The sequence below is a fragment of the Notolabrus celidotus genome, chromosome 18 (assembly GCF_009762535.1).
Source record: "Notolabrus celidotus isolate fNotCel1 chromosome 18, fNotCel1.pri, whole genome shotgun sequence".
In the NCBI taxonomy this organism is placed as follows: domain Eukaryota; kingdom Metazoa; phylum Chordata; class Actinopteri; order Labriformes; family Labridae; genus Notolabrus; species Notolabrus celidotus.
Genome location: NC_048289.1, coordinates 3,597,111 through 3,624,991, shown reverse-complemented (window position 1 = coordinate 3,624,991; position 27,881 = coordinate 3,597,111). Strand labels below are relative to the sequence as shown.

The 27,881-nt window shown below is 41.4% G+C and overlaps 1 protein-coding gene across 4 annotated transcripts; it reads left to right on the top strand.

The window, feature by feature from the left end:
- Positions 1–1,901: 1,901 nt before the first annotated feature.
- On the top strand, positions 1,902–27,881 carry sap30bp (SAP30 binding protein). Of its 4 annotated transcripts, none has more exons than XM_034708146.1 (10): positions 1,902–2,040; positions 2,386–2,495; positions 6,589–6,633; positions 8,921–8,960; positions 17,705–17,793; positions 23,966–24,057; positions 24,279–24,391; positions 24,473–24,531; positions 24,956–25,103; positions 27,203–27,881. In XM_034708146.1, exons 1-10 carry the CDS (start codon positions 1,947–1,949, stop codon positions 27,379–27,381), a joined length of 969 nt encoding a protein of 322 aa, XP_034564037.1. In that variant the 5' UTR covers positions 1,902–1,946; the 3' UTR covers positions 27,382–27,881. The 4 variants fall into 4 exon arrangements, with proteins under 4 accessions (XP_034564037.1, XP_034564036.1, XP_034564039.1 ...); XM_034708145.1 differs by having other exon boundaries at positions 27,200–27,881; XM_034708148.1 differs by having other exon boundaries at positions 1,904–2,040; positions 25,016–25,103.

The window sequence follows — 27,881 nt, the reverse complement described above, 5'->3', positions numbered from 1 at the left end:
ATCTTTCAGCGGGACATGGCTGTAGAGAGGTAAGTTTCTAAACTGAGCATGGCGGTCAATAATAGCCTGTAACATCAGCACATTTTTATGAAGCATGTTGATTAAAAAAAGCTAGTTTAATGTTAGTTTCAGACAGATAGTGTAGCTCCATGAGTTTTAACTTCCAATGATAGCCACTAACAATCTATCCAGTTACATTTCCTCATTGTTCCTCCATCAAAACTTTTATGTGGTTTATGTCTCAGCGTGCTAGATTAACTGAAACCATTAGCTCCACCTGAGGACTGGGTGGAATGGTTTCTACATCGAATACATCAGGAGCCGTGGGCGCTGGGCGGTGCTGTGGTCATTGGAGTGTTTGTGCTGGGAACGTTGTCTCTGGTTGTCTTTGCTCTGCTGTATGGATGCTGCTGCCAAGCCCCAGACCGCAGCTGGATGAAGAAGAAGCAGAGAAAGTCTGAGAACACGGTGATCTAAGAAAACATGAAGAAAACTGACTGGTATAATGTGAAGTGAATGCTGACATAGTGGAGAATGTATGTAAAGTATCCTGTGCTGAGATAACATTGAGTGTTGTTTTTTTAATGGTGTATGTATCAAACATGTTGGAATGTCAGAAATGTCTGTGCTATTTTTATTTCCTATATTTGTACAAGAATGACACCAAAAACAGAGTGCAACTGAATTATTGTAACAAAATCATTATGCATTTTTTTTGACATTTTCTTGGTTCCGATCTCGGCCATTTGCGTGGAGTCTATAGCCAAAACTGGTACAAAGCAATATGGTGTAAATTTCACTGATTCATATGAAACGTTTCTGGAGCAAATTTCTCTTGATGTATTTGAAGTATGTTAAATTCACTGTTTTACAATATGCACTTGTCAAAAACTGTCAGTATAATAAAGATAGATTATGAGCAAGACATAGAAATCTGTGGAATGACAGTTCAGAAATAAAAAATGCAAATGTATTTTCCGGGGAAAGTGAGATATTTTAATGTGGACAACAAAATTTTAACTTTATTTTACAAATCCTTTATTGAAGGCATCTTTTTTATTGTATCATATGCTGGTATGGTCATGCTAAAATGACACAAAAAAAAAACAAATTGGCAAAAATTGTCAAGATCAAAAACTGTCTTAAGTGTCAGCATAATATAGGTGAATTATGAACAAGACAGAAATCTGTGGAATGACAGTTTAGAGATTAAAAATGTAACTCAAGCAGTTTGTGTCTTCTAGATATTCAGTTTGCAATATTATGAGGACTATTATTATTCATATAGTATTACTAATATTATTGTTGTTGTTATTATTATTATTATTATTATTATTATCATTATTATTACTATTATTATTATTATTATTATTATTATTATTATTATTCCTATTATTATCATCATTATACTATTATCGTCATTATTATTACTATCTTTTTTATTATTTGTATTATTTTTTATTATTTTAATCATTATAATAATAATCATCATTATTATTATTATAATAATAATCATCATTATTATTACTATCATTATTATTATTATTATTATTATAATCATCATAATTATTATTATAATAATCATCATAATTATTATTATAATTTTCATCATTATGATTATCTTTATTATCTCTAAGAAAAATATTATTTTCATTATTATGATTACTATCATCATTGTTGTTTTTATTATTATTATTATTATTATTATTATTATTATTATTATTATTATTATTATTATTATTATTATTATTATTATTATTATTATTATTATTATAACTATCGTTATTTAAGTTGCCGTGTGCTGGCTGTCGGGCAAATTGTAAGCCTATCTCATGCCAAGGACTACATATCCCTGTGCAGCGTGGTTGTTGCTTACCATAGACAGCTTACGTCGACGTGATGACGTTATTACTGTGCGACCAGGCGTTTACGCGACGTACACAGCAATGGCGAGCGGTAAAAAGAGTGCTCCGCTGTCCTCTTTGGCAGACTATGGGGACGATTCAGAGCCAGACTCTGAGTCCGAAATCGAGGAGTCGGGTACGTGTTAAATATTTCAATGAACTGGTCATTTATAAAGACGTGTTTATTAACTACCCTGTGATTCTCACTGCGTTTTTCATCGGCTCCATATTGGTAGCTTCTACATTAGCCCGCAAAGCTAACAGTACTGATAATAGCTCAAATATCCCATGTCTGTTTTTGATTTGTTTTAATAGAAACAGGAAAAAATAAATGGTTATGTATTGATGAATCTTGATAGTTCCGTTCATTAAATGTTGGTGCTTTGGTTGTGTGTGTTTTGAAATCAGCCAGCTGCCCTTCACCTGTAGTATTAAAGGATGTCCCTGTTGTCTCTGCTCCTTCCTGTCCTTCTATGAACAGGAGGACAAGTAGGAGGTCTGGTGTACGGCTATGGTGATGATGACCTGAACCGGACTGAGGATGTGGAGTTCAAGGTGTCTCCAGATGAAGACAGCAGAGAAAGCATCTCGGTCAGTACTTGAGTCCTTCACTGATGATCTATTTGGATCCAAAGGTTGAATGTCTTAAAAACCTTGCAATGGTTTATAGTGTTGCAGATTACAGGAACCTTTTGAGGAACTATGCATGTTTCGACAGCAGGAACCAGGGTCTACATTTAGTTCTGGGTAACTGATCTACTCATTTGGATAGTACTTCGCTTTTAAAAGTCCCTGCTCAGGGGGTAGTACTTTCCAGAGTACCCACAGTGTTTTTGTTTCACCCTCCGTCCACAATAACATCACACACACCTGTGATTCACTTGAGTTTAATAACTGTGTAACAGTCGTTTTCTCTGAGCCTGATAGTGTGAATGCGTCTCTGTCAGCTCCCGGTGTTGCGTTTTTAAAAGTGACCCTGTAACCGTGTCAGTGTTTCTGGAGTTTACACAGCTGGTAAAACACATTAGGAGTCCTCTGGAATGCAAACTAGTTGAGTTTTTATTAACATGTCAAAATATCCTCATCAGATATTTAATCATCATCTTAAGACGTTTGTGAGGGATGCATCCAACTGAAAGTCAACAGTTAACCGGGTCACGCTTTAACCTGAAACACCGGTCGATCTCTGACATGGATTTTAAAATCGGTCTTCCTTAAGTCATGAATTCTGGTTGTTTGAATCCACGTTCCGACCAAGCAGCAACCTCTGGTCTCAAACGATGAAGCCCATGCTCACACTACGTCACACTCTGCCTGGTTGAGTTCCGCATTACCAATAAGGCTGCTGCCAACAATTGGTCTTAAAACAGCTCTCAGGAACAGATGGGTGACGTCACGGATACTATGTCCATATTTCATACAGTCTATGGTTCCGACTTGTGCTTGTCTCCTTCTAAGTGTTGATTCAGTGAAACCATCTTCAGTAAAGCACGATCAAAAACAGCACAAGAGTAATCTCCTTCATCCTAACAGGCTAACTGTGGTGTCACACATGACGATGCCGACCTATCTGTCTCCTTCTATGGCGTCGTCTTTATGGTATCGCCTTAGTGGTGTAGCCATGGACTGTATAAAATATGGACGTAGTATCTGTGACATCACCTATCTGTTTCTGAAGCGCTGTTTTGAGGACAATCGGTGGCGGCAGCCATGTTGCTGCTGTTGAGCAGCAATTGCCCGCTACTAGCAGTGCCTCGTCATGCTGCTGGTTAACAAGACTGCCACAAGACTGGCTGTTAATGGGACAGGTGTGTGTGTGAGTGTGAGTGTGTCTGTGGGGGGGGGGGGGGGGTATTCGAATAATCGTCAGATAGAAGCCTATGATTATCGAATAGTATTTTGGCTTGAAATGCACATCCCTAATTGGAAATGTTGAACTCAACCTAACTGTTGTCGAGCAATTGTGAGGTAAAGAGGCGGGCTTTGAGCCTCCTAGCCATCAGCTACAGTGTTCCCGCCCGTCAGTCAAGTCAGCTGTGCCTCTTGTAATGGAAAACTCATAATCTCAATATCTTTCAAATTATCGTGTTATGAAAAAATGAACCCCCGTACGGTGTGTGCCGATCAAGACATGAGCTATCCAGACTACACTCTTTTGAACCAGGCTGTAAACATGTTTATTTCTGCTGTAAAGATCGTCTTCTTTGAATTGGTGTGAATGTAGTTTACAGTACTTCTGGAGCTAGCCTCAAGCGGATCCTCGATGAACTGCAGTTTTTAGCACTTCCACATTGGACTCATATTTTCAGACCAGAGGTTGCTGCTTGGGTGTAGTGCAATTACTTTCATTGCTTCTCCACACGTCACTGGCCTGATTTGTAGGCGGGGCTTAAAGACGTTTGGAGCAGAATGTAAACACAGCCGATGGAGCGACAGCGACACTGAAGAAAATTCAAAACCTAGCAGCTCAAAGCAGAGTTGTTAGTCTGACACTGAGTCGACTCTGTGTTAACTATTAACTTCATACACTTCATTAAATGTACTTTCAGGATGTGGGTAAAGGAAGAGCACAGAGATAACTTGTGCTGTGCATTTCTAACACGTTTAATGTCCACTGCGACCGTAGGACAACTGAACACTGAATAACCGTGATGCATTCACTGCACTGTGGGAAACAACATCATTCTGCCTGTAACCCTTAGAAATCTTAAAGGGGAGAGCACAACTCAAAACAATACTCAATAAACTGATACACTGTATACATATGGATTTATCTTTGTTGTTTGTCACTCTTAACTGAACCAGAGGTTCAGTTAGAGGAAGGATACCAAGGATGTCACTCTTAACTGAACCAGAGGTTCAGTTAAGAGTGACATCCTTGGTATCCTTCCTCTGGCATTAGAAACAGGTCGCTTCTACTCTGTTCCAGAGGAGGAGAGAAAGTGTTCCTTATGTGATCTGGAGGAAGTTGAAAATGAAATGCACTTTTTGTTCTACTGTCCATCATATCATGATCTCAGGTGCCTCCTTTTCAACAAACTATCAGAAAACTGTCCTGATTTGTTTCCCATGTCTGATGAAGATAGACTTCACTTCCTGTTTACACACAAAGTGTTCCAGCTTCAGAGATTTCAGGAGAGATAAATGAAATCTCTGAAGCTGTTTTAAAGCTTCAATTAAAGGAGTATTTCACCAATCTATATTAAACTCTTAGATGAAGGGTTAGTGTGGTGGGTTGAAGATCAGAAGGCCTTGGATTTACTCGTCTATGTTCACTTGAAGAGGAAAAAACTCCCACAGGACTCTGAAGTAAAACTAATGAACAAATTCCTTTAATCCACGGTTTTGTTAAACAATCTTACTGGATGATTCAAAGTCAAGTTTTCCTAAACAATGAACTATACTGCTACGTAAGGAAACCATGTGGCTCGTTCCTTAATTTATCCTGAACTGTCTGCCTCAATCTCACCCTACCACAACACTAAAGAGCTCTCTCAATTCAATTCAATTCAATTCAATTCAATTTGCTTTATTGGCATGAACAAAGACATGTTGTTGCCAAAGCACATACGATTTATACACATACATTACATATATATTAATTACATATTATATACATTACGTATATATTCATTACATATTATATATATTACATATTTAATACGCATTAATGAACAATGGTGTCACCCATACAGCATATCTCAATGTCCTCACTTGATGCGGTATGCTCATAAAACCTTCACCTAAAATCAGATATTATGGGATGGTGCGTCCCTCAGGCTGTGACAGGCAGGCACATATTTAGCAGCCAGAGGAGCTGCTGACCCTTCCCCCAGGAGAACTGACAGTTTCTCTTCTCAGTTTTTTCTTCTTAATGTTGGGAAGTTTGTTAGTATTTTAGTAATTTCCATGTAGTGGGAATCTCTTAGAAAAGAGAACTTGCTCTCTCTCTTAAAGTGACAGTAACTTCACTCACTGCTGAAGCAGCAGTACCATACTGCTTTTACCTTTACGGAAAATCAACATGAATTAAATCAAATTAATTTTAGCTGACTTTTAACACATTTTATAACTTAACTTATACAATGAAATCCCATTTATAAAGATTAACTTTCAACCCAAAATTATACTGATTATATATTTACTTTTAACATGTATGAATGTAACTTGGCCCTTACAGTTAGTAATACAAACAGGCTGCAAGTTTTTGGCATGTCTAAACCTTTGAAGTCCTGCAGCTTCTACAACACAGCTTTATAAGTTAGACTGGTCATCCAGCCTCTATTTTAGAGACTGATCATTTCTGGACTCTGGATCACTCCCTCCCCCCACAGGGAGTTCATGAACAGCCACCTTTCTTTACTCTGTCTGAAATGTCCATATATCACTATCACATGCCCCTTAGTATCCAAAATCCTTCCTAGATTTTAAAGAAACAAATAAATACACACCATGCATAAAGAGAACTAGCTGTTTCATGGGAACCTGGTGACACCTTTGCCCATTTATACGAAGGCTTGTGTGTTATTTGTCAGAATGACTTTGTGTTAGTTGAACTTCTGTGAAAACGTTGGACCAGTTTTTGAGATCCACTGCACTCTGTAACATCTCTGCTTGGTGTCTGCTGTGTTCTTCCTCTCTTTTTGATCCCTGCACCGTTAACCGTCTACTTTTTGTTTTACAGGAAATGGAGGAGTCTGATGAGGGGAGGGACGTAGAAGAAGTGGAGGTATTTGAACACACGCCTGCTGTGGGGATGAATGGGATTTGCAAAGGGGTTTTAAAGTCTGACTAATCTCTCACCTCTCATTTTGTGACTCACACAAAGAACTGGCACTGAAACCACATGCTGTGAGGAAGCATGTCCACTAGATGGTGCTGTGGGTTCATGTTTCAAGCAACTGTATGTTTGTAAAAAAAAATAGGTGTGAGACTTACACTTCGGTATGTGGACTTCTGGACAACATGCCAGCTTCTGTGGTGTACAGGTTAATGGGGCCAGAGTGAGTCAGGACACAGGACACAGAGTACCTTTGCTGTGTCTGGATCAGAGTTTTACAGCCGCTCTGTGATTGATCATGGTGTGATAAGCTGCTGCATAGTAACACTGTTGTTGAAGGAGAGATAACAGAGCTGCCAACACACTGTTAAAGTGATTTGGTTGTTGCAGTAATGTGCGTCATGATGATGTGATTTCTTCTCAGTAGGACATGTGTCGTCTTGCGTATATAATTACTCCCAGTGGAGACAAAGAACATTTGCAGGCATGCTTTGGTCACAGTATGCACAATTTAAGAGATGTTTATGTTTGCCTTCACTTTGTCCTCCCCTTCAATGGTTTTCTCTGCAGTCATCTTATCTTTCACCTCTGCATGGCCGCTGATAGTGAGTGTGTGCATGCACATATTTAGACATCTTTTTGCAAAGAATGCAAAGTCAGTGACTTAAATCTCCACATTTAAATGTTCTACTCCCCTAACCCCTACCATCTGAATATAAACAATGTGCCATGATGCTGTGAAAGGGGTTTGGTTAGAGGTTATGTCTGATGTTCAAGAAGTGAACCTCCAGAAGCAGATCAGTGAAGTGATGATTTCCTTTATTGCTTCTTCACTCTTCTGACAAGCAGGCCTACTTTCTTTCTTTCTTTTCTTTCTTTTCTTTTCTTTCTTTCTCCCTTTGTTCTTTTTTCTTTCTTTCTCCCTTTTGTTCTTTGTTCTTTCTTCCTCCTTTCCTTCCTTTTATTCTTTCTTTCCTTCCTTCCTACCTTTCTTTCTTTCCTTGCTTCCTTTCATTGTTTTTTTCTTTCTTTCTTCTTTTCTTCCTTCCCTCTTTCTTTCCTTCTTCTCTTTAATTATTTATCTCCTTCTTTCCTTACCTCTTTCTTTCCTTATCTCCTTCCTTCTTTCTTGTCCTTCTTTCCTTTACTTCTTCCTCCCTTCATTCCTCCTTACCATTCTTTCCTTTTTTCTTTCTTCCTTCTTTCCTTCCTACCTTTCTTTCTTTCCTTGCTTCCTTGCTTCCTTTCATTGTTTTTTCTTTCTTTCCTTTCATTCTCTCCTTCCATCTTGCTTGTCCTTCTTTCCTTTACTTCTTCCTCCCTTCCTTCCTCATTTCCCTTCTTTTCTTCTTTCTTTCCTTAACTTCTTTCCTTCCTTTACTCCCTTCTTTCCTATACTTCTTTATTTCCTTCCCTCTTTCCATTCTTTCTTTCTTTCTATTTATCTTTCCTTTCCTTCTTTCCTTCCTTTACTCCCTTCTTTCCTATAGTTCTTTCTTTCCTTCTTTCCTACCCTCTTTCCTTTCCTTCTTTTTTTCCTCCTTTCCTTCCTTCTTTCCTTTCCTTCCTTCTTTCTTGTACGTCTTTCCTTTCCTTCCTTATTTTCTTTACTTCTTTCTTTCTTTCCTTCCTTCCATCCTTCCTTCTTTTTTGGATTATTGACAGTGAGCTCTGCTGTGCTGTCATGTCTTTCTGTCCTCCTCCTCCTCCTCCTCCTCCTCCTCCTCCTCCTCCTCCTCCTCCTGCTGTCTTTGATTGGACCACCTTTTGGACCCCTCTCTGATGTGTCTGTGCGGTTGCTTGGAGACGTTGTGATGCCTGTGAATAACAGCTCTGTTCTCTGTGTTGAACCTGTGTTATGCCCACAGAGCTGGCACAACAGGCCGCATATTTGAGAGGCTGTGTGAGACTTCTCCTCCTGCCGAGTTCAGGCACTCTCTGAAAACTGCCAGGACTTACTCTCCTGGTTCTTATTACTTCTTAAAACCAACTCTCCTGCCCAGCCTGTTGTTAAAGCACCTGTGATTTGTGAGATTCAGTTACAAAGCCCCACATCTAAACAAGAACTGCCTGTTTAACTCACCAAACCTTGTGCTAAGCTCTCTGTCGGCTGGGTGCATGGTTGATAATGTCTGACATTAATGCTTTAAATATTGAAGATGAGATTCTTCTCATCAAAGGAACCTAAACTCTCTGTTTTCTCTCTTCTTCCCCTCTTTTCTTTTTTAAAAAACAGATTCCAGAAGCAGAAAGAAAAGACCCCAATGAGCTGGTTGGTGAGTAGTCCTACACACTTGTGTACCTTTGACCGACTCCTGCAGGATAAGGCTGGCTCCCTTTTTCAGTAAATTCCATGAAGGGATCAAAACAACAATGAAATGATCTTACAAGAAAGTGTTACGTGTGAACTGGAAGCCTGTTAAATCTTCATCTGAGCCAGAGAACACTGAGCCACACTGACGCACTTAGTGACGTTTTCTGTCGTTAATATGGGCATCTCACACGTACACTCCACTTCAAGACAGACTAAGATCCAGTCCCATTTTACAGACAGGACTCAGTCTGATCTCATCTTAATCCACCATGAGCAGAGCACTTTGCAGCATTTAGCAAGTTACAGTGGCAAGGACAAACTTCCTTTAACAGGCAGAAACCTCCAGCAGGACCAGACTCATGTTAGACACACATCTGCTGAGACCGTGTTGGAGAGAGGGATAGAGGGAGATGAAGAGAGAGAGAGAGATGATAGTGGTGAGACAGATAGTAGTAGTTGTAGCAGCTGGAGTCTGGCACGTCCACAGCAGCAGAGATCCAGAGGAACCTACGAGACAAGGGAGCTCTGGGACTCCAGAAAGGTCTATGGTTAAGAACTTTAATGGGACAGGGAGAGTTAAAGTAAGAGACAGGATCCCAGTGTGTCAGTTCTCCCGGCAGTCTAAGACTATAGCAGGATAACTAAGAGCTGGTCTAAGCCTAGGTCAGCGATCCAGAGGAACCTACGGGACAAGGGAGCTCAAGGACTCCAGAAAGGTCTATGGTTAGTAACTTTAATGGGACAGGGAGAGTTAAAGTAAGAGACAGGCAGAGAGAGGAGAGAGAGGGAAAGACAGGATCCCAGTGTGTCAGTCTAAGCCTATAGCAGCATAACTAAGACCTGGTCCAAGCCTGATCCGGCTCTAACTATAAGCTTTATCAAAAAGGAAAGTTTGAAGCCTACTCTTAAAAGTAGAGAGGGTGTCTGCCTCCTGGACCCTGACTGGTAGATGATTCCAAAGGAGAGGGCCCTGTTAACTGAAGGCTCTACCTCCCATACTACTTTTAGAGACTTTAGGTACGGTGATGTTGGGAGCGTAGTGTTCTAGAGGGGGGATAGAGCACTTTGAGCTCTTTAAGATATGACATGGATGGGAAATGACTTTCACTGTTTGCACACTGAGTGTCAAAGACATTAAATGACAGATCATTTTGATGTGGTGTCAGGAGGAAACAATCAAAATAGCATCTACTGCTTAAGGTTTATTCACACGTAATAAAACAGTCATAGGAGGCATAAAACTTCTGTCTGGTTTGAGTCACACCCTGGTGAGTTATAAACACTTCTTTGTCCAGTGAGAGTTACCAAGGTTTAACTCAGGGAGCTGGCAGAGGTTAGTGAGTAATGGCTGACCCATACAGGTGTGTGTGTGTGTGTGTGTGAGAGTATAAATCAGACAGGATGTGAGTGATACAGGGAGCGGCCACACACCAACACACACACTCACACACTAGATCAACTTGTGGTTCCCTCTCTGCTCTCTGTTGATGCGGGCTTATAGCTGGATGCAGATGAAACCACCGATGGTGAAATCCAGCACTCATCCTCATCCATCATTCGACTGCAAAATGAAACAGAAATGTCAGCGTCACGTTTTGCAACGTGGGTGTAGGATTGAATTATGATAATTCAAGGAATATGATTATTCAAAGATCCTTTTAGAAGAAACAATATTTAGAGAGGAACGTCTCAATGAATCCAAGATGGTTTAGTAATGAGATTAGATCTTAAGGAGGCTGTGAGGAACTCTTGATTTAATCTGGATTTAGTGGTTACTGTCAACGAAAGCCTCATGTTGCACAGAGCTCAAATAAAAATCTGATTTTGAAACTTAAATCAGTACAAAATGTTTCGCAATTACATCAGGCTTCCACTAGATCCGTGTCCGGTCCGTCTCTGATCCGCTGCAGTCTGGCTCCGTGCTCTCTCGTCCGTCAACACCCACCAGTTGCGTTTCTAGAACGCGGCACAGAGCATGACCTCCGGACAGCTGGAGTCATGTGACTGAGGTTTTTCCCCAGTAATCACTAAATCAAGGATTCTCCTCCTCCTCTCCTCATCCATGTTGTCTGTCTGGTCCTCTGAAAACCTCTGACCTGTTGACTCCAGGCCTGGCTCCGCTCATCATGACTTTGGTTTGTTGTTGTAGTTAAGTGAAATACGATCTGGTGATAACACAGAGTGTTTGATTCTGAAAATTAACTGGATGTTTTCATTTTGTTTTGGTGCCTGACTTCCTGTCCCGCTCCATCTTCTCTGTTGAGATTGATGCGTCGTGCTCCGGCATCCGGCAAAAATAGAAGTCTTGTGTATCTGATCCTGAGGACTGTGACCTGCCGGATCAGAGACGCAACCGGAACGCAACGGAGCGGATCCAGTGGAAGTTAACACATTGACTAGAATAGAAACCTATCAGATCAGGTGCTGTGATGGATCAGAGACGGTTACAGCTGGAATTCTGCTCATTTTCAGACGTCATATGATCCTTCTGATAGCTTTGTATGAGTAACAGCGCAGACAATCTTAATTTCATCCCTAATTTCAGACTTCCAGCTCTCTGGAAGCCTCCTCCACTGTTGCTGTGCTACAAAGTCATCAACATGAGTTAAAATGACAAATATTGAAGTCTTGCCATTTGTTCTGGACTCTAAATCTGACCCAGAAAGTTTGGGAAGGGGCAAAACAAAATACCCCAGGAGCTGGAAGTTTCTGTTTGGTGCATTTTATGCTTATTACGCTGTTTTCTGGAGATTCACCAATCATTCACCTCACGTCCGGCATGCGTGATTCCCACGTGACTTTTTGAATACTTTGTTCAGTCTTATCTTGGGCTTTCTTCAAAACACGCTTACCTCACATTTAGTATTATTACCCAACATTTAAACTTCCTACATGCTTGTAAAATATGAAAAAGCACCTCTTTAAGCTTCTTGTTTTCCAGTGTTTTTCAGGCCTCTGCTTGATCCGTCCTGCCCCGTGTGTATTTCTGTGGGCATCGTATTTTAGGGAACAAAACCTCCCCCTGCCTTCTTTTAACTTTTTAACACATTTCCTGCAAACTGTGCCAGGGACGATGTAAACAAAGACTCCTCGAGAACGAGTGCCCCTAATCTCTGTCTGCCTGACTTGATGTCTTCAATGACGGCATGGAAATAATCAATCCTTTCTCTGAGACTAGGATCTGCTTTTTGAGAGGCGTCAGTATTTAAGCACGTTGCATCCTTGTCCTGCTGCCATTGTCTCCTAAAACTGTTCTAACGTATCCCTCCATCACTCACGGGACAGACAGCAGTAGCAGAGTGAACTCCCTCCTAGAGCTGGGTGATATTGAAAAAGATGTTATCCCGATAACATTTTTCATATCAGTCGATATCTATAATTATCACGATAAATATCAAATCATTATTTCATTTAGATTTAAAGTAAGATTCTTGGTCCTGAGTGAAAGTTGAAGACAGTTTGTTAGCTTGTGTCTGGATTAAGTTCTCTGATAAACTTCTTGAATCCTTCAAATACCTCTCACCCATAGACTGTAAAAAATATGGACGTAGTATCCGTGACGTCACCCATCTGTTTCTGAAGAGCTGTTTTGAGACCAATCGGCTGCGGCAGCCATATTGCTTCTGTCGAGCCAGTGTGACGTAAAGAGGCGGGCTTTGAGCCTCCTAGCCAACAGCTGCAGTGTTCCCACAGGCAGCTGTGCCTCTCATTGGAAGACTCATAATCTAAATATCTTTGAAATTGCCGCGTTAGAAAAAAATTCACCCCCCTCACCACTTGCTCTCACCCTGTGATATGATTGGCTGTTCAGTAGGGATGGGCATTTAAAGCAAAGACTGTATATATATTGGACAGCATCGCTCCGCCTTTTCCCATTGTACGGTTTTGAAGCCAAAATATCCCGTTCCAGAACGCTGCCATCTTTTACATTTTCTGCAGCCAGAGTCTGCGCAGTAGGGAATTTGTGTGTTTCCACGGTAACAAGTTCCACCCTACAGCGTACGGTCCTGAGGTCCTACTGAGTTTCTCTCTACAGCAGCTGTCAATCAAAGTGAACCCTGGTGTAAAACGTTTTTTAACCTCTAATAAGGAAAAATAAACTTTTCAGAAAAAAGAGGCCTTGAACACAAAACAGTCAAATAATAACTACATATCACCACAGCATACGGATGTGAGAAACATTCGTACCACGTGTATTTATTTTTTAAAGTTTGACCACAGCCACATTCAAATGAATGAGGGAGACAGAGTTTTTGACCAATACTGCAGCCAGCCACTAGGGGGAGCAGTTTTTGTGTCGGACTCACTTCAAACAGGGCGAGATAACGTCCATTTTATATACAGTCTATGGTTTCAAGCCATGTGATGCACGGTCTCTGGAAATACATGTGAGATTCAGAAACTGAGAAAATCGCCACGACAGTCGCTAAGGTTTTCTTCTTTTGCTATTGAATGCAGTTCGCTTTGCAAACAGTTCTAAGATGCTTTATAACCACCGTCTGGCGGGAATAATATATTACAACCAGGCACCGGTGAAAACAATGACAAATTTTACTTTTAAAATGAAAAAATATTCAAAGTAACTCTTCGATTATTAATATAAGTGAGCGAATACTGGAAAATCATTGCCCATCTCTACTGTTCAGTGGCGTCTTCTTCTTCTGTCTAATGTTTGGTGGCAACTAGCGTTAAAGGCTCATTAGCACCCTCTCTTTCCAGTGGTCCGGGGTGTAATTAATGGTTTAAATATATTGAATCTTTACTGAGCATTTGTTATGTCCATATTGAGAAACATTTTATTGCGATAATTATCGTTATTGATTTATCGCCCAGCCCTACTCCCTCCATGAACACCGCCCTTCTGGTTTGTTGCAGTCATAAACAGAGAGGCAGAACCTCTGGAGCAGCTTGTAGTCCTCCTCATCATCCCCATCGCTGTACTGGAGCTGCAGAGTCTGACTCACAGCCTCTGACACTTGACATGGCTCGGCTCCTCTTGTCATTCAGTAAATGCCACAGTGAGTCCTCCTGTCAGTGGGCTGAAGTCGGCCCTTTGTCTGCTCTCTGCAGAGACGGCTCTTTGTGTGTCCGTCCAAAAAGACCCCGGGGCACAGCCTGTGACTGTCTGCCTGTTTTCAGGACAGATGCTGATCTTCATGCAGATAGAATCTTTCCTCTGTCTGTGTGTTACTTCTTGTCTCCATGCACTTTATGACAGAGCTCCTCTTATGTGAGGACACTCTTCTCACAGTGAGCTGAATAACAGTACGGGCTCTTTAGAGAACAGGCTGTGATTTATTCACACTTCCTTTGCTCAGTTTATTTTAGGGATTCAAATTAGAGTTTGTTTAGTGAGGTCTCAGAATTATCCACTACATCCACCCTTGTCTGGAGTGGATTAGCAGGCTTCACAACACTAAACCCCTGCTGCAGCTACAATGTGTAATTGTCTGTGACAGTTTGAGCATGTGTATGACTCTGAGAAGTAACACCACCTAAAGTCTGACTCATCGACGTGCCGTGTCAGGTTTTATGTGCCTGAAGGCTACAGTCTCTTCTGTGTTTTTACAATGAGGCTTGCACAAAACAGTTACATGTATGGAACTGTTTATGTTCATGTAACTGCATACCTGTTCACTTTCTGCTGTGTGTGCATGCACATGTTTAGCATAGCTCACGAGTCTCACCAACAGAGGCAACGCCCTGCCCCTCCTTCCACTTGGTTGAAAAGTTAAACTGTAGCCAGATCAGGAAAGAGTTTTTCAGAGCTAAGGGAATCCAGGGTGACAAGTCAACACACATGCGTGGAGATCGAGGAAAGAAGCAAAGCGGGAGTGCTGGAGAGAGTGTGTGTTCATATACAACGGAGCGCTGTCTGCACACAAACACTTCAAAGTTCAGCTCTGGCACAGAGTCCCTGGAGGGGTTGCTTCACCGAGGACTGGCAGTGTTTATATCAACAGACATACTGCAGCCAACTTATAGACATGACATGCATTCATCCAGCTACTGACAGCATGCAAAGATCCATATCAAGTCAGAGATACAGTTCAGAGTTGGTGCATATGCTGGTGTTATGCAAGACGCTACTTTTTCTAATACTTCATCAGATCTTTTTTTTTTGTTGCATAAAAAAAATAAAATCACGAACATTTCTGGAATGCTGTAAGCAATATCTGTGTAAGGAAAAGGTAAACACTGATGGGTGTTTTCCAAGCGGCCACCTCCGGCTGCTAGAATTGAAGCCAATGCTGAAGTGTTAAAAACTGCAGTTCCTCGAGTGAGGCGGCTCAAAGCCCGACTCTATACGTCACACTCGCTATACAGAAGTTATGTTGAGTTCAGTATTTTCAATTAGGGATGTACATTTCAAGGCGAAATACCATTTGATAATCATTGACTTCTATTCAACGATTATTCGAATAACCCCCCTCCCCCACACTCACACACATGCCTGTCCCACTAACAGCCCGTTTGTGTGGCAGTCTCATTAACCAGCAGCAGGACAAGGTGCTTCTCAAAAAGAACTGACTCTTGTGAGCAGTGTTTGAAGCTTAGTGACAGGCGTCTGTCTCAACCTTAATGTCGGTGTTTCTGTGACGCAGCGTGGCGTGCGTGTTTAAATTTTACAGCCATGCTCAGTTTCTGGAAATACGTGTGTAGTACATAGACTGTATAAATAATGGGCGTAGTATCCGTGACGTCACCCATCTGTTTCTGAAGCGCTGGTTTGAGGCCAATCGGCGGCAGCAGCCATATTGCTGACGAGTGATTGTGACATAAAGAGGCGGGCTTTGAGCCTCCTAGCCAACAGCTACAGTGTTCCCGCCTGTCAATCAAGTCAGCTGTGCCTCTCATTGGAAGACTCATAATCTAAATATCTTTGAAATTGTCGCGTTAGAAAAAAATTCACCCCCCGTGCAGTGTGTGCTGAAATGAGCTATAAAGACTACACTCGTTTTTGAACCAGGCTGTAAACATGTTCATTTCTGCTGTAAAGATCATCTTCTTTGAATTGGTGTGTATGTGGTTTCCGGTACTTCAGGAGCCAGCCTCAACAGATCCTCAATGAACTTCAGTTTTTAGCACTTCCACATTGAACTCATATTTTTAGACCGGAGGTTGCCGCTTGGTAGTAGTGTGAGATTCAGAAACGGAGAAAATCAAAGCAACTGTTGCTAATGTTTTCTTCTTCTTTTGCTGTGTAATGTAGTTAGCATTCTTCTTCTCCTGTTACTTAATGCGGTTAACAAACAGCTTTAAGACGCTCTGTAGCCGCCATCTGGTGGGAATACCATATTCCAACCAGGCACCGGTGAAAATGATGAAAAATTTTACTTTTAAAATGAGAAGATTTTCAAATCAACTCTTTGATTTTTACTAAGTGAACAAATATTCAAAATTCATTGCCCATCCCTATTTCCAATATTGCTGCCACTGACGATTGGCCTCAAAACAGTGCATCAGAAACAGATGGGTGACGTCATGGATACTACTTCCATTTTTATACAGTCTATGGTTTGTTCATACATTCTGAAACAGAAAAAAGATAACAATCAAAACGAAAAGTAGCTCTAACTGATGGCAGACATCTGCCTGTGTGAATTGTCGTGTCAGCACTAAGCTTCAAACAGAGCTCACAAGAGTCACAGTTCTTTTTGAGAAACACATTTAAGGGATTCTTTAATACTGTATAAAAACAAACAAGCTGAGTCATGTGTCAGAGTTCAGCAGTGTGTGTCATAAAAGCTGTCTTTGTTCATTAAAAGGACAAACTTTGAGTATGACTGGAAGTAAAAGAGGATGTGAGTTCATGATGACGGATAAAAAGTCTCCTCGGTGCCTCACATCAGAGACTGCTCCTCTTCTGTTTCGTAAGGTAAAATATTCAGCACATCAAAAAAAAACGTCCGCTCACGTCCAGTCAAGTTTCTACTTGTTGACAACCTGTGCAGAATTTCAGCAAGACGAGCCTCTGTGTTTGCACACACACACACACACACACACCCACACACTCCCACTCCCACTCCCACTCCCACACCCACACGCACACGCACCCACACCCACACACACACACACACACACACACACACACACACACACACACACACACACACACACACACACACACACACACACACACACACACACACAGCTTGCAGCACTTATTCAGAGCGTGATTGACGACTATCTGTCTGATTTGGATATAGAGTGACACTAAAGAATGCCTGGCCTGCAGTCAGAAAAAGCAGAGACAGGCAAGTCAAGCAGGGAGAGCTGAACAAGTCATGAGTCCAAAGGCGGTGAGGGAGGGAGGGTCGGGTCGGGAACCTCCCTTCTCTTTACAAGCCCCAACAACAGCCACTCCCTGCCCGGGACGAGCACGCCTCATACCATACTGCTCTATTAAACCACCGGCGTACACGTAGGACTGATGAACAACAGGATGCTCTTTCTATCTTCACACACAGTCAACCTTTGTTTTATCAACTGAGGCCGTCTCCCGCTTCATACTGATATCTCAACCTTCTTATCATCTGTCATCTTCTGATTGTTTCACTGCAAACATGTGGTTTATTATAAACACATATCTGAGTTAATCCTTTACATTCTGCATGTAAAGACAAGCAGGGCACAGAGGGAAACACTCAAGTGAAAACATGTAAAGCGCTCATTCTTATGTTTATATCTTTGTGTTTTTGCCAGCCCTGTTCTCGGAGAAGGTGAGGAACATGTCCCCTGATGAGATCAGGATCCCCCCTGAGCCCCCAGGACGCTGCTCCAGCCAGCTGCAGGTAGACACGCCTCTTCTGTTTCACACTCTCTAGGTTCATGTGGTGCCAGAGTAACACGAAAAATTAGATTCAGACTGAAGATTTATGTGAACGCCCCTTTAAATCGGATCAGGGCTTCAGAGCTGAGAGAAAACTGTGGTGCAGGATCTTTCGCAATAATGATAAAAGCAAATGTTGGTTCTGATATTGCATCACATCTTTTCTCATATATATTATACTTTGATTGTAAGCTCAGTTTATAAGGCTTCATTGTTTATTGACCTCAATTTTTTCTCAACATCTTCCACACATCTTCCTCAGAGCGTTCTTTTTTTGTTCATTTCCAACTCAAGAAATGAGACCATCAAAGCAGAGTCACTTTACTTTAACAATACTCGGGTGCTGCAATCCCATACACTGTGTTCCACATTATTATGCAGGTAACCTTTTCTTGAAAATCTGGAAGACTGATGTTCAGAAAGAAGTAGTGTTTTAGTCTGATGTATTAAAGGCCTTGTGCTTTAATTAAACCCTTTTAGTTTGAATCTAAAAAGCTCTCTAATATCCTTTATCACAGACCATGTGTATTTAGGTGTGCCACATTATTACACAAGTCCTTTTCAACTTTGACCACGGGCAAGAAAAGTGACCTGACCAAAGAGGAAGAGTCAAACTGTTGAGAGTCTGAGTAAGAGGGAATCTACTGATGATATAGTCAAGAAATGACAGTGTGAGCAAGAGAACCATAAAAAGTTACATTAAAAGTAGTCAGGATGAGAGAAAACCCAGAGTAAAAGAAGCCTGTTGAACATTATCCAAGTGAGAACTGTCAAGATTCAAACAAGAGGTTGCTAAAAGAACTTTAGCTACCAGTCAGGCCGTTTTTAAAGCTGTGGGGCTCGATGATGTACCCAGGTCTACTCCATGAAGGACGCTAAGACAAGTGGCAAAGGTCCAAAAGGCAAAGACAAGACCTCCACTGAAGAAAATACATCATGAAAAACCACTGGAAAGGGCTAAACCAGGGTTTCCCAAAGTGGGGGTCGCGCATACTAGTGAGGGGTCGCGAGGTGTCGACCAGAATTTTTTTTTTAAGTAATCTAAAATTTCAAATTTAACTTTGATTAGTTTTTAAATAAAACCTTGCAAATTCTTATTCTCCATAAGTTATCTGCCTTTTTTGTTTCCAGATGCCTCCTAAGGTTAGGGTTAGTTAACAGTTCATTAACAAAATGATCAGTAACAGCAATTCTCAGCAGTACATGAAACACAGACACATGTGAATGTAGGGAGGCTAATTTTCTGCAGACCAGCTAAATTAAGTATGAAGCTACATTTAATCATTTCTAGTGACAGTGGGGGTCTCAAGTCTTTGGCTCCTATTAGGGATGGGTACCTTTCACATTTGAACCGATATGGTACCGATACCCAGTACCTGGGAATCGGTACTGCAGGCTCCGTTTGGCGTGCTCCCGCGCAGATGTAGAGATCAGAGAGTAGAGAGGTCCACCCGGTCAGTCTCTGACTTTATTACAGGGTGAAAGTATGGAAAAATCACCTCCTCTTCCACTCCCTCACAGTCACAGGGATGCGTTCAGGTACCGAAACATGCTACCGTTTGATTTTACGTGAATCGGCACTCGGTAGTACCGACGGAATTCGGTCGGTACCTATAAAAGTACTGAATTTGGTACCCATCCCTAGCCCCTATATTCTTTGGGGTTGCGAGTATTTGGCACCTATATTTTTGGGGACGGCGTCTCAGGGCTTTAAAGAGGATCGCCTCATGAGCTGACCTGCCTGCTCACCTGGTTTCAACCCGACTGAGAACTTGTGGTCAATAATAAAGGAGCTAATTTACAGTGATGGTGAGAAATACAACTCAAAGAGCATCTTTGGAAAGACATACAAGGTGCAGCACACAGAGTCAGTAGAGAAGTCATCAGAAACCTCACTAAATCAGTTTACAGTGACCTTTGACCCTCACTGAAAGAAAAGGAGGTTATATTGGACATTAGAGAAACACTTTAGATTTGAGATGTTTTAAAGACATTAATAGTTTTATTTTTTACACAAATGTAAAGAAAACTGTTGTTTTTGTTGAAGTTTGAAAACAGTTGTCATAAATATTATTATTTTCAATCAATAGAACATAAAAAATGGTGCCTAGTTTTTATTTTTATAAGTTATATGCTCTTATCACCAACTTGCATATAATTTGTCACACTCATTTCTGCAGATTCCGCATTTATTTAAAAATACAACCAACGTAATTTGAAAAGCATCATTTTAACCACACAGCTGAAGAAATATAATCACTATCTGACTTCCTAACAAATTTGAAAACGACTGTTAACATATTTTTAAAAAATATTCACAAAAATGCAACTTGCATGATAGTTTGGAACACAGTGTATGTGCAGTTATCACATCCCAGCTGTGCGTGTATGTGTTATATTTGCTCGAGTCAGTGAGTGTAGCTGTGTGTTTTTCTTCTGAGCCCTGAGAGAAAGTCCCCGTGCCCTGTGTTGTGTGTTTAAACACGTCTGTTGGTTCTTTTATGTGTCTGATAAACACTTTCCAGGTAATAAAAGTTTCCCTGCTTTGTCACTGGCTCTTTAAGCAAGATGTTGGTTTCATAAGCAGACTCGCTGTCTGCACTCGCCCCTTTGGCATATGAACAATGGTTAGAGTGAGGAGTCCAAGATTTTGGGTTGAAGTTTGGAGTGTGAGGTGCTAAAAGCCACCTCATCCAGAGACCATTCATCTTGGTGTGGATGAAAAAGAACCCGTTCTCCCTGCCAAGTGAGCACTTCAGAAGTTTCTCCTGCTCCCTCTGGGGTTAGAAATAAACTCTGGTGGCTGCTTAAATTCTTTGACTTCCCCCTGTAATTTAACCAGCGCACAGTGTCATCCTCAATCAGTTTAGTATCAGCAGTGCTGCTCTCTCCCTGCTGTGGATCTGCCGTGTTAAACTGTGATATGGTTTGCTCTGTGAGGAGCCGAGGCAGGTCAGGACACACACACCTGACTAAGCAGGAGAACAGCTCAGCAAGTATCCCCGCTGGGCGAACACTCCCCGCATCTACCAGATGAACAAATAATGATTCACCTTCACCTGAACAGCCTGGATATCCCAGCCCTCAGGTCACATGGGAGCAGAAACACACGTGAAGATGAAGAAGATGAAGAGTAATCTCAGCTGGGATTTACCGTTCGTTGTGATCTATCAACTTCATGAGAAGATTCTGAAACGCACTTTCAATGAGGTCATGAATTAGACCATCCCATCGACTTCCTGTGAGCTTGGAACTAGTCAACAGTAAACAGACAACATCTGTCAGTCTTAACTTTCACTCTCAAGTTTCATACGTTGAAGGACTCTTGACCATCGTAAGAAAATGAGGAGGCAGTGTGACATCATGACAGGACAGGAAAACCCCAAAATAAATGGTACCAATGGATGTTTGGGTTAATCAATCTTTATTTATAAAGCGCCAAATCCCAACAAATGTTATCCTCAGACTCTTTCCAAACAGAGCAGGTCTAGACCACACTCTGTGTGCTATAATTAACCAAGATCCAACATCAAGACAGGATAAGATCCAGTCCCATCTTACAGACAGGACTCAGTCTGATCTCATCTTAATCCACCATGAGCAGAGCACTTTGCAGCATTTAGCAAGTTACAGTGGCAAGGACAAACTTCCTTTAACAGGCAGAAACCTCCAGCAGGACCAGACTCAAGTTAGACACACATCTGCTGAGATCGTGTTGGAGAGAGGGATAGAGGGAGGTGAAGAGAGAGAGAGAGAGATGATAGTGGTGAGACAGATAGTAGTAGTTGTAGCAGCTGGAGTCTGGGACGTCCACAACAGCAGAGATCCAGAGGAACCTACGAGACAAGGGAGCTCAGGGACTCCAGAATGGTCTATGGTTAGTAACTTTAATGGGACAGGAAAAGTTAAAGTAAGAGACAGACAGAGAGAGGGGAGAGAGGGAAAGACAGGATCCCAGTGTGTCAGTCTAAGCCTATAGCAGCATAACTAAGAGCTGGTCCAAGCCTGATCCACCTCTAACTATAAGCTTTATCAAAAAGGAAAGTTTGAAACCTACTCTTGAAAGTAGAGAGGGTGTCTGCCTCCCGGACCCTGACTGGTAGATGATCCCAAAGGAGAGGGGCCTGATTACTGAAGGCTCTACCTCCCATACTACTTTTAGAGACTTTGGGCCGGTGAAGTCCTCTGCTGCAAATACATGTGCAGATTAAAGGAATCAAACACAGGGGGTTTGGATTTTTAGAGTGGGAGGAAAAGTTGGAGAGAGAGGGGAGCTGAAATGCAGCAAAGGGTAAGGGTGTACTTCAAATCCTTGCCACCAGGTGAGCTCTCTAAGTCTCCACCATCTTGCAAGTCTTCCCAATGCTCAAAGAACACTATAATGTGTCATTAAGGTGGATTCACATTAAAGAATCAATAGATACAAACACATCGGATGAATAAAATGTATCATGGTTCCTGTGCATCAAAGACGGACACAGTGCTCAGTCTGCATACTCACCAGGGGCTGCGGCATGTGCAGTTTATTTTAAAGAAGAAGTTTGTTATCAGGCTACTGACAGAAAACACTGCTGCTCACCGTTTCCTGTATTTGTACAGTTCACACATATAACAGCTCTTATCAGCAGTGACTAAGACGGACTGATGGCTGACCCAGAGACTCTCATTCAAGATAGATGCTGCTCCTTCTGACACTTCAGAGGAAGCGTCCTGATAAGAAAGGCAGACACAGATTGTGTTTAAAGTCGAGTCACCAAACCTTGAGTCACAGTCCAGTCTTGAGTCTCATTGTTCAAGTCAAGTCGAGTCCCCATCACCTGAGTCCTAGTCTGAGTTGATTCTCTTTATTGATATTATTATTTAGGAGGACAGCTGTTTCCTCCAAACTATTGACTGTGTGAACCTGGAATGACTGTGTGAGCTTGGACCTACTGTGTGAGCTTGGACCGACTGTGTGAACAAGGACTGACTGAATGAGCCTGGAAAGACTGACAGTCTAGGCTCAGTCTGTCAGTCAAGGTACAGACCTTCTGAGCCTAGACTGACTGTGTGAGCCTAGACTGACTGTCTGAGCCTCGACTGACTGTGTGAGCTTGGACTGACTGTCTGAGACTGGACTGACTGTCTGAGACTGGACTTACTGTCTGATCCTAGACTGACTGTCTGAGCTTTGATTGACTGTCTGAGCCTAGACTGACTGTGACCTATGCTGACTGTCTGAGCCTAGGCTGACTGTCTGAGTCTAGGCTCAGACAGTTGATCCAAGCTCACACAGTCAGTCTAGGCTGACTGTGTGAGCCTAGACTGACTGTCTGAGCTTGGACTTAGTGTCTGAGCCTTGACTGACTCTGTGAGCTTGGATCAACAGTCTGAGCCTGGACTGACTGTTTGGACCTAGACTAACTGACTGAACCTGGACAGACTTTGTGGGCTTGGACTGACTGACTGAGTCTAGACTGACTGTCTGAGCCTAGACTAACTGACTGAACCCTGACTGACTGTCTGAACCTGGACTAACTGACTGAACCCTGACTGACTGTCTGAACCTGGACTAACTGACTGAACCTTGACTGATAGTCTGAGCCTGGTGCAGGCAAACACACAAGCCAGTTGTTGCTCTAAACTGAAGAAATTATACAATAAGTTATAAACTAAATCTCAAACAGTCTATGTCAATATATACGTCAGAGTCCTCCTCTCTATCTTACAAGTCAAGTCACGAGTCCTGAAAATCAGGACAAGAGTCATTCTTGAGTCCCAGCCCTGGTCTGGAGTGCTACAACAACAGTTATCAGTGGTGTTGGTCCATGAAGGCCATAGAGATGTAGGATCAGACAGCGCTGAGTCCGTGGACTCTCCTCTCCTCCATCTTGGTTCATCATGTTCTCTAGTCGCCCCCGTTTTTCACTGCTGATGCAGAGACTACACCTGCCAGCCCCTTGTGGCTCTGTTGAACCTGGTTGTGAAATATTTCCCATGAGAGTCAGAAACTTAAAATACAACAGCTTCATTCACACTGACCCTGGTCTGGAGGGAGTAGATCACATATTGGTCTGTTTATCTGTGGCCTGCAGAGCGTGGAGTCAGGAGGAAGCTGTCTGTTCACATCTGTTTGTTTGTTTGTTTTGTAACAGGACAAGATCCACAAGCTTTACGAGAGGAAGCTCCATGGAGACTTTGACACAAACAGCCACATACAGAAAAAGAAAGAGTTCAGGAACCCCAGGTATGCAGCTCAGCTGGAGTGTGCTGACAGAAACACATGGAGCACTCCTTTGTTTTGTTTTTCTGCAGAGGTCTGTTCATACTTACTTTTACTGTGCACACGTGTAGTTTGGTGTTCTCCTTTGTACCTGATTAAAGCTTCAACCTGAACTGTGTTTAAGAAAAGAACCTATGCTTCCAAGTACCTGAATTCCCCTTAACATTATTCTGTTTTTCTTTCAGCATCTACGAGAAGCTCATTCAATTCTGCGATATAGATGAACTGGGAACCAACTACCCCAAAGACATGTTCGACCCTCACGGCTGGTCAGAAGACTCTTACTATGAATCCCTTGGTAAGCTCTTGCACCTTTTCCCCCGTGGCTCTGCGTGATCAGATCAGAGTACTGACACTCATCTCTGGTTTCTCCTTGCAGCCAAAGCCCAGAAGGTGGAGATGGACAAACTGGAAAAAGCCAAGAAGGAGAGGACAAAGGTAAGTCCAACAACAACAAAAAGGAGGATTATTCAGGAGTCATCTCTTTGCTCCGTCTACGTCAGGGGCAAGTCTCCACCAGCTGCTGTGATTTTCGACTTTATTTCCTTAATCGGATCAGCAGAAATTGGCAATGCCAGATTCACCCATGCCTATTCTTGCTTTTCACATGGTTTCCATGTAAATACATGTTCTCAGTTGAAAACAGCAGAGTGTTTCATTCTCTTCTAGCTGTATTGTTCCCATGCTGCTTCTATCAGCAGCAGCATCATGTCAACAGCTGCACCTCTGTTACAAACTGGACCTGAAAGGACAGTGTGTACAGTGGTTGTAGGTCCAAGTAGAGTTTAAAGGAGATGATTTTGATGAGAGAATGAAGCCAGAAAAACTAAATAAACCCTCCTCACATTGTGTTTGCTTGCAGAAAAATGTTGAAACATCAAACAGCAGCAGGAATAATGCTCTGCTGCTCTGTGTGTCTCAGATTGAGTTTGTCACCGGGACAAAGAAGGGCACCAATCCCTCCAGCACATCAGCCTCCACCACCAGCAACACCGCCACCACCACCACAGGTAAACATCCCTCTCACAACCTCAAAAGTACTGATTTATGTTCTTAACCAGGCGTTAAATATAGCGATTATTAACTTGTGGTCTTTACCAGCCTTAATCTCAACTAGAAAACACATGAATTTATGTTAAATGTGAACATGTTGTTAACTTGCTGTACCCTGCTGTGTTCGCTGTTTCAGTATAATGTGTGAGTACATGTCGTAGCTTAACAACAGTAACCTCATGCAACCTGTGACGACGACAACAACGATGCATCTGCCTGGAAGTCACCAATTAACAGGGTCACACATTTCACTGAAACACCACACTTGATCCCACACTTTGGGAATTTTCTGTTCTGCCTATTGCAATTTTCTTTCTTCCAGTCCTCCAAGATTTTGTAGTCTGTGCTGTGTAGCTGTTCGGATTCAAACAAAGAGGCTTTTACTCCAAAGTGTTTTTATTAAGAAACAATCTTATCCTACTTCAGTTTAACAACAGTTAATCCAATATTAGGGCTACAGACAACATAACTGCGCTAACTAACTTGACCTCAGGCTATATAAGGCCCGTGCCAACCAAGGCGTTTTTCTGTGCTGGCAGCACCCACGACTTCAATTTCAGAGCGCTTCTCACCAACGTTTACTGTTGCTCCGAAAGTAGACACTCCCCCTTCTTTTAGGTCTGTTTTAAAATGCTCTCTATGCTCCATATTTGCTTTCATTTAATGTCATTTTTAAAAGAAACTAAAAGTTGCTGATAAAAACTGTCAGAGCATTAGACTCTGAAATCATACCTTGAAAAAACAAGTGTGGTGACTTGATCCCCCGTATAGATCTTCATCATCAGAAGTCCCGCCCTTTCTTGATTCTGATTGGTGATCAAGAAGTGAAAATTATGAGCGTGGCAGTTCCAAAAATGTAACGGTTTTAATCTGACTCTGGGGACGTTTCTGCGCTGAGGATGCTTCATCACATTTGGATTGAATAGAAAATATACTCTGCATAAGTGGACACGGCACCTAGCATAGTGCCATACAGACCCACCTGTACAGCTATTGGGCGCCCTTTGTAAAGTTGTGCACACTGAAAATAACAGCAACAATTCTCCACATTTAGCTCTGAAACCTCATAACCAAAACCTAGTGACATTTAATTTTGTTGTGAAAAATATATTTAAGTAAAAATCCCTATTAAATACAAATGCTTGTTTAATGGAAATGTTAAATTTGAAATCTGAAAGTTAAATCTAAATGTTAAAAGTTTAATGTTAATGTTAAATTGAAATCTAAATGTTTAACCTAAATGTTAAAAATAAATGTTAATGTTAAATTCAATATATAAATGTTAAATATAAATGTTCAAAGTTAAATCTAAATGTTAAATATAAATGTTGCATATAAATGTTAGATATGAATATAAATGTTAAATATGAATATAAATGTTAAATATAAATGTTCGAAGTTAAATATAAATGTTAAATATGAATATAAATGTTGCATATAAATTTTGCATATGAATATAAATGTTAAATATGAATATAAATGTTGCATATAAATGTTAAATATGAATATAAATGTTAAATATGAATATAAATGTTAAATATAAATGTTAAATATGAATATAAATGTTAAATATAAATGTTAAATGTTGCTCTGAGATCCTAAATATTAAGCTAATATGCAAATTCACACTACCATCCAGCGTAAGTACCAAAATAAAAGCTTCATGAGTGATACAGTTATCCCTACCATAGTCTGTCAGTACTGCCTCCTAAATATTTAGAGTTGCAGAGCAAAATTAATCATTTATATTTAACATTTATATCTATATTTAACATTTATATTTAACATTTGGATTTAACAATGATTTTAACTTAAATATATTTGTCACAATAAAATGAAATGTGTAGAAGATCACTAATATTCCTCTAAATGAGATGAAATAAGTGACTTTTAAAAATGCACGTTGTTTTTAAGATGTTTTGGTGCTAAAGTGGAAAATTGTTTCTGTTATTTTCAGTGTGCACATCTTTACAAACGGCGCCTCATATACAGCTGCTGAGTTAAATCCTGCACTCACACTGCTGTCTTCTTCTTCTTTGTTGACTTGGTTCAGCAGAGGCTCAGAAGAGGAAAAGCAAGTGGGACTCTGCCATCCCTGTGACCCTGGCCCAGCCAACCCTCATCACCACCACTGCAACCCTGCCTGCTGTCGTCTCTGTGACGACCACCGCCAGCGGCACCAAGACCACCGTCATCTCTGCCGTGGGAACCATCCTGAAGAAGTCCAAACAGTGAACACAGACATTGGCTCGTTTTATGCGTAATGATTTGGAGAGAAGTCCAACTAGATCGAAATAGACCCAAAGGCCTCTTTTTACACGGACTGCTCCAAGACTGCCTTCTTTCTCTGGGATTGTATCTCAACAGTGACATCCGTAGCTGTAGACAGATGCATATCGACCTTGCACTGATACACTTCTATCATTCAGTTTTTACGTCTGCAGCGGTCTTTTTATGTCTAACACAGTGAGGCAGAACAAGAGCATGACAATGGCTGAATAAGGAAAGGGTACCTGACATAACTGAAGAAGCTCTTTATTTTTCTATGCGTACTCTGGTGCTGTACCTCCATGCATTCTGAAGCAGTGATGCGTGTTAGCTCGATGTCATCAACATTTTTTTCAGCTTTTTCTCTCTCTTCATTTTCACATTCAGGTCGCTGTGGTAAGGTTTTTTACACTTGTACATATGTATTGATAGGAAGGTGAATAAATGGATCAGATGTTGCCTTTTCA

Excerpts from the sequence above, each read along its gene's own strand:
- sap30bp (XM_034708145.1), top strand. The coding sequence starts at position 1,947 with ATGGCGAGCGGTAAAAAGAGTGCTCCGCTGTCCTCTTTGGCAGACTAT. Across the intron at positions 17,794-23,965 it reads GCTGCTCCAGCCAGCTGCAG|GACAAGATCCACAAGCTTTA; the intron begins GTAGACACGCCT and ends GTTTTGTAACAG. Across the intron at positions 25,104-27,199 it reads CACCGCCACCACCACCACAG|CAGAGGCTCAGAAGAGGAAA; the intron begins GTAAACATCCCT and ends GACTTGGTTCAG.